Source organism: Excalfactoria chinensis, chromosome 5 (assembly GCF_039878825.1).
Source record: "Excalfactoria chinensis isolate bCotChi1 chromosome 5, bCotChi1.hap2, whole genome shotgun sequence".
Lineage (NCBI taxonomy): Eukaryota > Metazoa > Chordata > Aves > Galliformes > Phasianidae > Excalfactoria > Excalfactoria chinensis.
In genome coordinates, this window is record NC_092829.1 from 32,093,299 (window position 1) to 32,108,315 (window position 15,017).

At 40.0% G+C, this 15,017-nt stretch overlaps 1 protein-coding gene across 2 annotated transcripts; it reads left to right on the top strand.

The window, feature by feature from the left end:
- Nucleotides 1-1,419: 1,419 nt before the first annotated feature.
- PTGR2 (prostaglandin reductase 2) lies at nucleotides 1,420-14,523 on the top strand. 2 transcript variants are annotated; one of them, XM_072337593.1, is made up of 10 exons: nucleotides 1,420-1,487; nucleotides 3,305-3,373; nucleotides 4,208-4,326; nucleotides 4,824-5,015; nucleotides 5,919-6,089; nucleotides 6,700-6,909; nucleotides 7,650-7,771; nucleotides 8,951-9,038; nucleotides 9,547-9,586; nucleotides 11,655-14,523. In XM_072337593.1, exons 2-10 carry the CDS (start codon nucleotides 3,337-3,339, stop codon nucleotides 11,717-11,719), a joined length of 1,044 nt encoding a protein of 347 aa, XP_072193694.1. In that variant the 5' UTR covers nucleotides 1,420-1,487; nucleotides 3,305-3,336; the 3' UTR covers nucleotides 11,720-14,523. The 2 variants fall into 2 exon arrangements, 1 of the variants encoding a protein (XP_072193694.1); XR_011903685.1 differs by lacking the exon at nucleotides 7,650-7,771 and having other exon boundaries at nucleotides 11,655-11,751.
- Nucleotides 14,524-15,017: the final 494 nt, after the last annotated feature.

The following is a 15,017-nucleotide window of genomic DNA, read 5'->3' on the forward strand; positions in this document are numbered from 1 at the left end:
CAGCAAGTCTTGGGAAATTAACAGAATTACCTGGTGCTTAAAAAGCAATTGAGTTCACAGTTTGGGTGGAATATATAAGGCTTTCTTCTTCTACGTTAAGGGCAGACAAAGAGATTTTTCACAGTCAGATTGTTTTGAAGAAAAAAAAAAAGCCTCTATAGTTTGATGTTTTGAGTTCTGCTTTAACTGTTGAGACAGACTTCAACAAAACCAATAGGAATATTGTCTTAACCATTCTGAACCAGATAGCTGCCTATGTAAATGGGCAACAGCTGGGATTTTGGGAGCTAAATAGTCTTCTTTCCTTTTTGTTCAGAGAAAATCTTGAATTTGGGAGAACATCTGTGTGATGAAAGAAGGGTCAAACTCAGATGAATGACATTGCTGATCTGGGTGCTGAGCAATAGCTTGTCAGCAAGGACCACAGCCATCTTCCAGCATAACCACATCCCCAGTTTCACCTCTGCCCCATCTCTGATTGAATTTAAAACAGTGACACCTAGCTTGATTTAGCCTTGTTTGTATGTGGTAACACTCCCTAATATGTATTATGTAATAGCTATTCCACAATGGTCTGCCATCATTGACAGTTTTATTTGACACTAAAGGTGACTCTCTGAGGTTTAGCTTAGTCTGAGGTAGGTGAAGCCAAACCACAAAAAGGCATTCCTAACATAGAACACGTGTCCACAAGGCAAGTCAGTGCAGAATGGCTGATGCTATAGCAGAAAGGCCTTTATGCAAGAGGCAGAGCAGAGTCACCGGGACCATTAACTGGGGGAGCTCTCCAAGCCCTTTTAGTGGTCTGCTTGCACACCACAGCAGCTTCCAGGGACACAGCACCCACTTCACAGCCCAGTTTGCCTTTCCCACAGAGTGAGTCAGCCCCTCAGCTGTGTGGGACAGGCCTGGGGGACAGGACTCATGCAAGGAGAGCCCTGCTTTCTCATGGCTCATCCTCCTACTACCACTTCTTCAAATAAAGGTGCCTCTCCATCTCTGGACACATATACGGTAAGTACATATTTAGCATGTGCAAGTATACATACACATATACACACAGAATTACAATGCATACAACAGCAACTTTGCTGGAATTCCAGGAGCGGCCATAAAGCTACATGTAATACAGCCCTGTGCTACACCAGTGAACAAAACCTCATCAACTGAAACAGAAGCAGCGAGTATCTCTCAGTGTTACCCTTAAAAGCGGAAAACAAACAAATCACCGCTCACAGGCAACAAGTATCCGCGCAGCTCGGTCTGACCGGAGCGAGGGCAGGCAGGACAAAGCGCTGCCTGCGAACAGACGCCCGCCCTCCCCTCAGCCCTTCCCGCCTTCCTCACAACGCTCGCGCCCGGGACCCGGACACTTTAAGCGGAGGCACGCGGCGCGCAGGCTTTGTGCGCATGCGCAGGGGGCGGTGCGCTCGGCCTGCCGTTGGCGCGGCGTGGGTGCCGTGGTGGCGCTGCAGGAGGGGCTGCAGGTGAGCGGGGTTGTGTGGCTGCTCCGAGTGGGCTTAAGTGGGAGGTTGTTTCGTATCATGTTTTGCTATCAGTGTGATGGCCTGGGGCAGCAATAGCATTTTTGTTCCCTCAGAGCTCGTGTTATTCAGAGAAGCAATCCAAACTTACATTGTATATTTTTCCACTTGTGCCTTCCTGTGCCGTTCTGTACTGCCTTTCCTTGGATTTAGTATGTTAATATCTTTATTCAACACTTTTTAAAGACCTGCATTTTTTCCTCTGTCCCGTAGTAGAAAGCAGACATTTCAACTATGCGTCGGGCACAATAGAAATGCTTCTCACGATCTCTTGTTCAGAGCGGGGTTTTGTGCTTGCGTAATATGGGTGTTTCGATTCAGGGTAATGAAAACAGAATCAGTTCTGAGCACGGACATCTCTGTAAGGCCTGAGCTGTGCAGTGATTCTGCCTGCTCTGTAGTTTTTAAGCAGTGGATCAAACACTTAATACCATGGATAGGTTGGAACTGAGTATGCATAGTACTTAGAGGAATGAATTGTCCAGATTTCACGTGAACTGTCACATTGATGTCCGTTTATATTCACTACATTCTTAACTCATTGCTTCTGCACAGAGCAGTGTCATTAGTGGTTACAAACTTCAGCCAAGTTCTGTATGTGTGCAAATCGTTTACTGGAAGACTTTAAACTGCATTCCCTACATCTGGCTATTTGTAAAATGCTCATGGAATTAACACAGATTCTCAGATGTTAAGACAATTGCTAATGTGGACCGCTTGAATGTAATTTTGTTATGCAAATGCTGTGAGCTAATCTAGTGTAACAGGATTCACATCGTTTACACTGGAGTTGGCTCAGGAATTACACAAAGTATAAAGTAAAAGTATGCAATTTCACGTGTATGAAGTCCGTGAGTCAGTTGTGGGAACAGACTTGCTCACTTCAAAGATTAGGAGCAGAATATGGATTTTTGTTCTGAAAACATTTTGTGAAATGGCTAGTAACCAACATGCCTAAGGTCACACAGGAATTCTGTAGTGGAGTGTGATGCTGAACCCACAATTTGCCAAAGTTTACCTTAGGCCATCCTTCTTAGGATTTTATGTCAGTGTAATCAGAGATTGTTATAACTGCATGGGTATAATGTTCACAAGTCTATTTAATTTTTCACTTGAGATTGTTTTATCCGACTACTGAGCATGAATACCAAAGGTGGTGAGCCTCATGTTTCACTCTTTTAAATTTGCAATGAAGCCACTATGTGGCCTGCTCTCAGCAATTACTGACATGATATTAGGCCATTGCAGACGGATCCAACTGCAACAGGGCAAAAGCAGAGCACTGTGTTTTGGCAGAGTGTTATCTGAAAAGGACAGGCTTCGGCAGAAGTCAGAAAGAACAGGTGAAATCTGGCACTCTGGAAACGTGTCTGCAGGATTTCACTTGTACCACACCTGTAAGTCTAGTTTGTTTTGGATGAGCTGTTTGTATTTGCATACATTTGTTAGTCCTCTCTTCCGCAGCTCTCTGTGGTTGCTCATCAGGTTGCTCTCAATACAAATGCCAGCAGAGCAGTAGGAGAGCAGAGCAGTGCCTGGTTCAGTGGGCACTGCAGCTCTCCCTTACTGCTGTGTAGGGGACAGGATGGATGTGACGTTTCCCATGGGATTTGTAAGCAGTGTCAAGATGTGTGTTACATAACAACTGTACCCCCCCCCCCCCCCCCCCCCCCCATCTCCAAATTGCTAAGTATTTTGCCCCATTTTCTTTCTTAAGGGATCTTATGTTTCAGCCCTTCAAGCAGTGTTTTCCTTTGTAGGAGTCCAGTGTGAAATTGCTGCAAAAGCAAGGATGATTATACAAAGAGTAGTGCTGAATTCACGCCCTGGTATGTATTTTATTGCAATAAGGGAGCAGTGTGTTTGTCATGGTTGCCTAATAGTCTGAAGTGGTGAGAGTAGAAGCAGAAACTACAGATTTGCATATCTTAATACAGTACACAACAATAAACAAAGTTTATTATTAAGTGTATTTATCTAATCTCTACATACAGGCTTCTAAATTCTTGGTTGAGAAAAAAAATGTATAATATATGAGAAAACCCTGGGAGTAGAGACTCAATGTGAAGAAAGATTATCCAGTGTTGCTTTTCAGTTCTGACATTTCTTCTTTTTGTAAGATTATTGCAATGTTCTTATAAAATTTGCTGCAACAAGCAGCATGGAAACTATCAGTAAGTGCAAGTACCTTGTTCTGGCCAGGTAAGCGTAATGCCATCAGATCCACTAACATGGAAGTCTACATTTTTTGTCTAGATTTGCACAGAATCTAGATCAAAATGTTGCTTGCAAATCAGAACAGACCTTGCAAAAATAACTGGAATAGTGGTTAGTGTACAGCTCTGTGTGCTGCACGCCCAGGATGATTTGAAACAAGTTATTTAATACTTCATTAGCTTTTGGAGATAATTCTTGTAGAAATTAGTCCTCAGTGGTCAGGAGGGGTTAACTGAGCATTTTGGAATGTCTGTTATGGCTGTGTCTTCAGTTTGGGTGTTGGGAGTAGGCCTGCTTAAATCTCAGTCTGCTGAGTTAGTTGATAGTCTTATACCTGTGAACAGAGACAAGCTAACATATTTTAAAAGGGACTACCGTAATTAAAAATGCCTTCCCTATTGATTAAAGGAAGCTTTGCATTGATTCGCTTATTTTGCTAATTCTAGGTAAGAATGGAGTGCCAGTGGCTGAAAACTTCAGACTGGAGCAAAGTACAATACCAGATGCTGTGCAAGAGGGACAAGTACGTGTTAGAACCCTGTATCTCTCTGTGGATCCATACATGGTAGGTGATGAGCTTACAACTAAGCCAGAACTTAGTTAAAAATTACCTTAAACTCTGCACCGGTCACGATATTTAACACAGAAGTTAACGGTTGTTAAATCTCTTGTATAACATGGGGAAATAGAGAGAAAATATTTCAAATGCAAAGTTATTTTGTGATTCGTGCAGTCGTGTGTATGTTATATGGGGATCTTGCCAGCTCCAAGCCAGTTGTCTTTGGTTATGAGGCTGACTTTGAGGCAGTGTTTGTAGAATGCATTAACTTTGGTAATACTGGTGAAGGAGATTAAAATGATCCTTCTCTTTTATACTGAGCGAATAAGCAGGGGAAGAAAGATCTAAGAGAAAATTATGAATATTTGGGGGTTACTGAGAGATTTTTGAGTAGCCCATTGTGACTGACATTTTAAACACATCTCATCCTCCACTTCACTTGAACTTCTTATAACCAAATGATGTGTTCCACTAGAGCTTCTCATTAAAGTCTTGTCTTTCAGCGCTGCCGCATGAATGAAGATACGGGTTCAGATTACCTCCTGCCTTGGCAGCTGTCTGAAGTTGCTGATGGTGGGGGCATTGGGGTTGTGGAGGAGAGCAAGCATAATAACTTTGCTAAAGGAGACATCGTCACTTCCTTTAATTGGCCCTGGCAGACAGTGGCCATTCTGGATGGAAGCTTGCTACAAAAGGTATACAAAACCCAGATTGTCACCATTTTCTTTTCACAAATCTATATATTTTTTAAAGAGTAATTAATGATACTATTTCTGAGTCAAAACCAAGTTGGTATTTATGAAGAAACCCATTTTCAAGAGGCAGATGAACTCACAGTTGGCAAAATCTGCAACAATTTTCTCTGCTTTTAACAAAGAAAAAGATGAATGCTTTTGCTGGCTGTCAGACGTGCCCATATTATTTCATTTGCTGTGTTTTTAATACGCTTCCCCAAGGTTGCTTCTGTTAATTAATTCTGTTAGTTATCCTAATTCTAGGTAGATCTACTCCTGATCCATGGAAGTGATTAGTCATGAAAGGTTTTTGGCACATTTAATTCAATTTATTTACCAACATGTTATTGAAAGCTTGTACTTCTTCCATAGAAGGCAGGGTATTCGATATTAAGTTGAATGTGGAGAGGTAAAAATACATTAGTTATGTTGTGTTGATCACATAAAAGAGAAAATTACTGTATTTTAAGAATGTACAGTTTCCAAGAAATTTCCATTAAGATCCTTTTGTGCCACTGATCTGCAATCCTAATGTTTGATAACGCTGCTATTTTGTCCTTTGTGCTAACAGAGGGATAGTTTGCCATTGCCTGAGACTTCTCATCTCCTGGGCACTTTTTGATATTCCCATCACTGAAGCTCTTGTGAGTGATTTTGCTCACGACCTTTTTCTAAATCTGTGGAAGTAGAATCTTTGTTTCATTTCATATAAACTTGTTGTTAAGGTAGAACTAGTTTATAGCTAGCTTATCTCTGTCTGTTGTACCTTGTAAATATCCTGAATTCGTCTTGTATCATCAATGAAATAACAAACAGCAAAACCTCACCTTAGAAGAATGGACAGCACGTGATTTTGCTTTGTAGGTTGTTCCTCAACTTGTGAATGGACGCCTTTCCTACTTTCTTGGTGCAGCTGGATTGACAGGACTGACAGCCTTGCTGGGTATAAGAGAGAAAGGCCATGTGGCTGTGGGTGCCAATCAGACCATGGTGGTGAGTGGAGCAGCTGGTGCCTGCGGTTCTCTGGCTGGCCAGGTAGGTTGGCTGAAGACACAAAGGGTATGCAGTTATACTAAAATTGTGTTCTGAAACATGATGATTAGTAAACATACAGATAGAACCATTATAAATGTAAACAAGTATAACTTCATGGGAAGGTTCACAGATTTGTCTCATACTCTCACTGAGAGATTTTAGGTATGAAACTCAGGTTTCCTGAAACTGGGATAGCAGAAAATGGTCCAAGTTGAATGAAGTGGATACTATAAAAACATACACTCAGTGTACTCTATTTCTAGTAGTCTGCTGTTTGGAGACAGTCATTGAGTTGACTGGCAACTTCCATTTTTCCTATATTATCAGTTGCAGTAAACTTTTCTTCACATTGGCTCTCCAGTACTACTGAGTGTTGGTAATTCTACAGTCTGGGATTTGGAAAGACAGCGTAATTCTTTTGGGAACTGCCCTTTCTCTACATGTGAGGGACAAACAACAATAGGCACTTTTGCTGCAGTTATGTCACATGGGATGGGAATGTACACTACAATTTACTGTCTTGAGTTTAGTGGGATGAGACATTCCTAATGTTTATGTGTGGGGAAGATGATCAACTTCTCTTTAATGCTTTGTTTTGCTTTAACAATAGATTGGCCACCTGGAGGGATGCTCTAGAGTTGTGGGTATTGCTGGCACAGATGAAAAGTGCTCCATTTTGGTCTCAGAAATGGGGTTTGATGGTGCTATCAATTACAAGAAAGGGAACGTGGCACAGCAGCTCCGTGAACTCTGCCCAGGTGGTGTGGATGTTTACTTTGACAATGTTGGTGGAGACATCAGTGATACAGTTATAAGCCAGGTGATTATGCCAACTATCAGGTTTATTCTCATCATTCTCCAAAGTCTGTGTGCCCAGCTTTGAATTAAGCCTGCAGTGCAGCAGAATAGGCTTTCCACTTGGTTGATCTGATCCTGAGAAGAAATCAAACATTTGACATCAGTGCCTGTTCCTTGGGTTAGCCTTACAATACACTAGTGAAAACAGTTTCTACTTCTGATCTCTTGCTTCTTTGACCAGGAGACGGAAACGTTCTTAAAACATTCTCTGTCAGTGCAGTAATCTTTTATTTTAGTACTGTTTTACTGTCAGCTGTACTGGACCTCTGTAAATGCTCTTGACCAGCCCTCTTTCATGTTAACATGAAACAAGTTTGTGTTCCATGGCAGAGGGGTACAAACTGCAGTGCTGTCTTTGGGATCTCTAAATCACAGCCTCTAATGATCAGCTGTATCCAACTTTGTCCTGTTACCCAATCTCCTGACAAGAAAAGGCACATGGTAAAAAAAAACAACAAAAAACCTACTAATTATATTCCTCATATTTAATGCTACATATACTGCATAGCATGTTTTTCCACTCTTTGTCTGCATTTTTCTATTTAATGGTTGTCATGGGTTGACTAGGACTGAAATTCTGTGCTTTTCTAGGAGAGGTGACTAAGGACACGTGTGAAAATTTTGTGATATATTCTAGTGCATCTCTAGAAAATGTGGCTTATGAGACCAATAATTTGTCTCACTTTGTGCTGTCCCAAATAGATGAATCAGAACAGCCATATCATCCTGTGTGGACAGATTTCTCAGTATAACAAAGATGTGCCTTATCCTCCTCCATTGCCTCCTGATACAGAAAAAATACAGAAAGAAAGAAACATTACAAGGTACATTTCTCCTTTGGAACTTGTGACCGGGCTCTAGGTGGATCACTTACAGATTCTGTGAGCCTGATGTTCAGAAGATTGTTTGTAGATCCACGCCAGACATGTGTAATTGCAATAGAATGTTGCAATACTGAAAAAACTAAAACCACAGCATCATTAAATTCTTTCTCTTACATTTGTCTGCAATGGCATAAAAATGGGAAAGGATAATGTTACATGTTAACGTAGATTTGTGATTGCTTAATTTAGTCTTGGAGTCTCTGAAAGATTCTTCAGAGTAAGGGAACATGTTGCCATGGTTCTGTTCTCAGATGTTTTGCAACACGCTCTCTCCAAGTGTAGTGGTTCAGGCAGAGAGAAAATCAAGTATTTTTTTAATGAAAGGATGCAGCTGGATGCCGTGATTGCATTTCAGTTTTAGTATTTGGGTTTTCATCAGATAATGGGAGCTATGGGTGTGACTGATACATACAGGAAAAACACTGAGTTGTTCTTATGACTCTGAGAATAGCTGAATCTTCCATAAGGGAGACTCAGGTAGAGCAAAGGCAGAGATTAGGAGCAAAGCGTTAAAAGTTTTTCCATTCAGTGGATTCCAGAATGTTGGGGAGACATTTGGTTCCTGTTCAAATGGACTGAACTCTAATTAAAATTATTTTATTTCCCTGGTATTGTGGCCCACACTTTAAAAAAATAGCCAAGAATGCTAAAATCCACAATATTTAGTAGAAGGCAGGGGAGATTGTGATCAATACCTTGCTACAATTATCAGTTTTTAATGATCATTTCAGTTCCCCTTCATTGCTGTAAGCAGCTGTAACAGCACCATACACTAAATTTTGGGGAGCTAAAACATTAATTTATACTTATCTTGTTTCAGGCCTGTTGTTCACTCCAGTCTGCATTGTGTGGACATTTGCTTGTTCTTGTGGCAGGTTTTCATTTTTGTCACGCTTCTCTGATGCTTGAAACAGAACATTTCTTGTTCAAGATCAACATTATTCTCAAGTTCCTGCTTCTGTCTTTGCAAGCTTGCAAAGCTCTGCAAGCATCATTGTAATCAGTTCTGACACTCCTTCCATTTCTGTAATACTGTCATGTTTCTTTAAAAATCTGCAAAGATTTCAAAATGTGCTTACCAGCCTTTCCTCATTCAAGGCTCATTCTTTTCTTTCACAGAGAAAGATTCTTGGTGTTGAACTACATGGACAAACAAGAAGCTAGTGTACTACAGCTTTGTCAGTGGATCCAAGAAGGCAAACTGAAGGTAGGAATTTCTACATTTAATCTGTGGCCTTTGATGTTATCTCCTCATATTAGCCTTCCCGTACTCATATCACTATTTCTTTGTCTGTTTTACTGTGATCCAGGATCAAAGAGAGATTTTCTTAAGAATGCTTAAGTATACTTGAAAGCTTATTAGGTAGTACCTGTAGCGAATAACTCCCACGAGTGGTGCGACTGCAGTATGACAGGTTCTTGGTATCTTTCTTTCTCCCTGTGAAGTCTTTCTAAATTAGTTTTGGATTCTACAGCTGATCAGAAGAATCCCAAAATATAAGATTTTGGCATGAGCACAAATCTTCCAGTCTTGATTGAAGAACTATATTAGCTACAGGCTTATCAAGGTATTCCCTTCTATCTTGATATTGGAACATAGGTAGCTGAGACAGCACTGTCCATTGTAGCAAGAGACTTTGTAACATTGCTGTGGCAGTTCATAAGAGATGTTAATCTTGTCTGACAAAACTAAGAGGACTTTTTTGTATTGACAGGTCAGAGAGACGGTGGTAGAAGGCTTAGCAAATATCGGTGGTAAGCTTTTACAACACTTTCTAAAAACATCGAGTTCAACAATAGTAGAAGCCATTTGCCAGTTCAGATTCTTGTTCTAAGAACATAATGCTAAAAATCATATTTTAGATATTAAAAATCACAAGGTATTACAGTGCTCTGTAAGAAATTCACTGTATGTTTAAAAATTTATTGGATATAAATTCTGCAGGTTTTCTTTCCTCAGATTTAGAATGTGGGGAGGTGGGAGTTGGGTTAAAGTGTTTAAACTGTTACCTCAGCAGTTCACAGTCATCCTGGCCTTACTGGTTTAAGGTGCTGCCCGTCTCTTGGAACTTGTATACAGAAGGGTCTCTTGGAAGCTTTGAACTTGCGCTTTAAAAACCAAGAAAGTCAGTCTCTAACAGTACTTGTTACTGGATCTGCTAACAACAAATAAACTGAAAGCTATGCACAAGGAAAGGGAAAGCATACTAGCCATGGCAAAACAATCAGAATTAATATTTTTGGAGAAACAGGCCTATAACCTTTTCCAAAAATCTAAAATGAATATAAAAACCACAGGGCTCTTATGACTTCAATGAGACAAAGCTAAAGAGCCAAGTCATAGAATCATAGAATCATAGAATTATCCAGGTTGGAAAAGACCTTGAAGATCATCAAGTCCAACCGCAGCCTAACCAGTACCCCATCTCTAAGAAAAAAAAAAACAAAAAAAAAACAAAACAAACAAAAAAAAAAAAAAACAAAAAAAAAAACAACCTCTGCTAAATCATATCCCTGAGTACCACATCCAAACGGCCCTTAAACACATCCAGGGATGGCGATTCAACCACCTCCCTGGGGAGCCCATTCCAGTACCTAACTACCCTTTCTGTAAAGAAGTTCTTCCTAATATCCAACCTAAACTTGCCCTGGCGCAACTTGAGGCCATTTCCCCTCGTCCTGTCACTTGTCACTAGTGAGAAGAGACCTGCCCCACTCTCACTGTAAGAACCTTTCAGGTACTGGAAGACGGCAATAAGGTCTCCCCTCAGTCTCCTCTTCCTCAGGCTAAACAGCCCCAGCTTCCTTAGCCTCTCCTCATAGGGCTGATTCTCCAAGCCCTTCACGAGCCTCGTTGCCCTTCTCTGGACCTGCTCCAGTACCTCCATATCTTTCTTGTGCTGAGGTGCCCAAAACTGGACACAGTACTCGAGGTGAGGCCTCACCAATGCCGAGTACAGGGGCAGGATGACTTCCTTAGTCCTGCTCAGCACACCATTCTTGATACAAGCCAGGATGCCGTTGGCCTTCTTGGCCACCCGGGCACACTGTCGGCTCATGTTCAGCCGTGCATCAATCAGTACCCCCAGGTCCATTTCCTCCACACAGTCCTCCAGCCACTCCGCCCCAAGCCTATAGCGCTGCCTGGGGTTGTTGTGGCCGAAGTGCAGGACTCAAAACGCATTGTAAGAATGCAGCCCTAATGAGTAACAGGAAAGAATATGATGTAGCCCATTTATTTCTGTTAGATTGAAAATCAGTAGAAATAGGCATTGGCCCAAACAGAACAATAGACATTTATTTCTACATTTTCATTTATTGTTGATACTTACTGGTAAAGTTATGTATTTTTTGGGAATCAGATCAAATATTGCAGGCATATTTCACACTATTTACTCATTCTTTTGGAGTCAGTTTGTCACAGTCCTTGCACTGCCGTGCTTATAAGCACAGTACTTATAAGTCTGTTCATTTCACAAAAGTTTGTGAAACTGATAGCATTTGTGGGCTCTCCAGTCATGCTTCATCATCTTGTTTGGCATTTGTATGCCCATAACAAAAGCAAAAATATAACCATTAACTTGATTGGATGAAATAGGTACTTAAAAACTGATTAAAAAACACACACACACGAAGTGTGGCAGTTTATTTCACTAGTTTGGTTTGTTTTTTTCCTCCATTAATTTGGCATATCATTAAGAATAAATATATAGTTGCTCTTGTTTGGGGAACTACTTCATCAGATTGCTTCTATCATCTACTTTAAAAGAAGTTACATGGCATATTTATTTGGAACTAACTTACTTCATTATTTCTCTTGAAGCTGCTTTCCAGTCCATGATGAGCGGAGGCAATATTGGAAAACAGATCGTCTTAGTTTCTAAGTAAAAGTTGTTGCCTGGGGAAAAGTAATTTGATTCTATAATAATTCCATAGGAATAAGCAAATTTTACTTATAGTAATATCCACTTTAAATAAGCTATTAAGTTGTTCAGTATATACTGAAAGCAGACATTTTAGGATGCTAGGGCAGAACCCATGCTAATAAACTGAACAGGACTGAAAACAGGAATTCAGTAATTTATACTAAAAATGGTAAAATATTTGACATGACTCAACAGCTGCCAATTAGCACACTAGCAAATAATTCATGGGTATGGTTTGGAAGTTAGATCAGCTCAGGTACTATTTCCAATAAGCAATTTGTATACAGCCACCTGGTTTGGGATGTTGGAAGCATTTACTTATGTATATGTGTGCTGTTCCTATGCTAATTTGTCTCAGAGCTCAGGAATTTCTCTGGAAATTTTTCATTTATTACTACAAGCTCAGCTTGACAGTTCAATCAATCTGCCTGTCATCTTAAAACTGTAAGTGTTCCAACTTTTTTTTGGATAAGAGCAATCAAAAAAAATTCCATTTCTACAACTCAAGTTCCATAATATCAAAGAAACTTGTATTTTGCCACCTGGAACGAGTTTCCACTGATTGCATTTCCCATTTCTCTGTATTGTATCATTATATACCCTATTTTCAGAGTGCCTTCAACCTAGTTCATTTAGAATTCCATTTGCATGCCACCTGAGACTTTCATCAGAGGAAGGTCCAGCTATAAGGGCTAGCTTCTTTTGGTGTAACAATGATCTTTTACCATTTTGGAAGCTTGAAAAGTGAGCCACCATTTCTAAGTCTGACTAACATAACCTCAAGCCACGTGAGACTGATGCAATTTAAATGCGTCTTCAAAATAGAACAGCTGAAAAGAGAACAGGTAATTATCTCAAAGCCATTAGAATTCCATCATTATGTACATTTAGAACCATTGACACATTTGTTTAGTGATTAGGATAATTTATGACATTCTAACTTACAAGCTATTTGTTTTAAATATTTGCCTTTAAGAGGAGTGCTTCCACGCAGTAGGGTAGGCTGAAAATGAATCCTCTAGATCCATCTAGGCTCAAACTAAATGGAATCCAAGAACTAGGAGTGAAACACTATTCATGAAATCTGGCATTTAAATCTTCTTGCACACTGTAGAAAGAGAACAGATATCAGAAGTGCCTCATGTCATTGTGAGTGATGTGAAAAACAGTCCCTTGATTTCATAGTGATGAAGCTGACCCTGAAAGGAAGCATACAGTGACTAACGCTACAGGCTTTGAAGAGAATGACACCTGCATTATAGGATTACATTCAGATCCAGCTAAATTCTCAATCCAATATCAACATCACTAACTCAAGCACTAGTAACATCATCATGCTGGGAGAGAAGTCAAAATTGTTGTGGAATAAAAATCAGTATCATTGTAGCTGGCAAATGAAGATGGAAAGCATCAGATGAAAGAAATCTATGAATTCCTGCTTATTGACTGTTTATAGATGATACTCATTGCTGAAATTTGGGCATTTCAGACTTAAATACTTGATGATCCATACACAGATGAGAAAGAGAGAGGAGGGAGCTAAGGGGAATACAACCTTTCCAAACAGAACCAGGTACTCTACTGAGTGTGCTGGTACATCAAATCATGTGGTTTAATTGTTGCCTTTCCTTTTCTTCTTTCCCATGTGCACCCACTCTAGATTGAAACAGCATCAGCCTGGAGGCTGTTATGCAGCACACACCCTTTTCTGCAGTAAAACTTCTACCAGGCAGTAGGTTGGCCCTAATGCACTGTAACAATCTTCCTAAATCAACTTCCTCCTCCTAAAGTCCAGTTCAATCCTAAAGTTCATCTCCAGATGTAAAAGAAAAACAAAACAAACAGCCCAGTTCTTCACACAAACTTAAACTACTCTTGCTTACATTTCCCTATATTTGGCTTCCTCCAATCTACCAATTTTTTATCTCAATCATGCTTTTTCAATAATGTTTTGAGAAATAAAAAAATAAAAGTAATAATAATAATTAAAAAAAGCCTTATGATCTTGAAACTGAAGACCCTTTTGCTTTAATCCAAAGCATTCTGGTTACTTAACATGTGTATGTTTCAGAACAGATTTCATCCACTACCTGTGGTCAGTTTGTATCACAAGAACATAAGGAAAGTAGCATAACATTTACCACTGCTGAAAAGGTGTTAAAACATTTTCACCTTATGGGTGAAGGCAACCTACTTATACTTCCAGAGTCGCATTTGCTTGTCCAAAGTGCAAATGTTGGACTTCTGAACACTGTTTGCTAAAGACCTACTCCAGAGTGAGCTCATATGAGTGAGGACCATGAGCTGACACACCTTCCAGGAAGGGCAGCCTCGAGGATCTTAGTTTTCACAACTGAAAATATGATTAAATTTTAAGATTCCTTGCACTATGATTTTTACAGCAATTGCTTAGTAATCCACGTGTGCTGTAAGCCTATTAAAGTCTGATGATGCGAAGGGTGACCTTGAGTGAGGTCATGCTGAGATATTAATTCCTTACTGTAATAAAGGCATCTCGATTGCTGCAGCATTCCAGCAGATGAGGTAGCTCACAGAGAGGAATATTCTGTCAGCACAGCTCAGATGACTACAGGTGAAAAAAAGATGCAGACTTCATCATAGTGCTCTCAACATCTAGGAAACTTCTCTGTGTTTGTGAATCCTGGCTTCATGTTATCTCCTCAGAATAAATAAGAATCAAAGGAAGAAAATCTTTGTTAAACAGAGTGCCTATACTTGTAAATAAATAAATAAAATAAATAAATATATTGGCAACCTTGTGTTAATGTCTTATTGCAATAGTGTGACTCTTAGGCAATCATACATTCTGCACCATAGGGGAGGTCTCATGTAACAGAGGGTAACAAGTAACTGCTAAGGAAAATCCTAGCCACTCTAGATGTATCACCAGCGCCGACTGCAGAGGACCAACATCTGTGCGTGAAGGCTTACCATATAGAGACACTGCATGGTAGTTGAGATGATCTTAAGCAAGGGCAGACATGAATGTAGTCTGTGACCATAAGGCGGCACTGGAAGTTTGGCTATGCAGTCTTTATCAATAAGCATTTCTTGTTGCATCTAGTAACATTTAAACAGCATTGGGCGGATACCATTAAAAAAAAAAAAAAGCTATGAGCCCATCTTACACGTGTTTATGTTTTGCCTGTTATAAGCACTCCCATTTACATTTCTTTTCCTTATGCACTGTGAAAAGTTGCTCTTGGCTATAGATTAGTGCTGAGTTGCATGGTTTAGTG

Coding starts and splice junctions, on each gene's coding strand:
- PTGR2 (XM_072337593.1), top strand. CDS start 3,337: ATGATTATACAAAGAGTAGTGCTGAATTCACGCCCTG. Junction 5,016..5,918: donor ATGGAAGCTTGCTACAAAAG/GTATACAAAACC, acceptor TTTGCTTTGTAG/GTTGTTCCTCAACTTGTGAA. Junction 7,772..8,950: donor AAAGAAAGAAACATTACAAG/GTACATTTCTCC, acceptor TTTCTTTCACAG/AGAAAGATTCTTGGTGTTGA.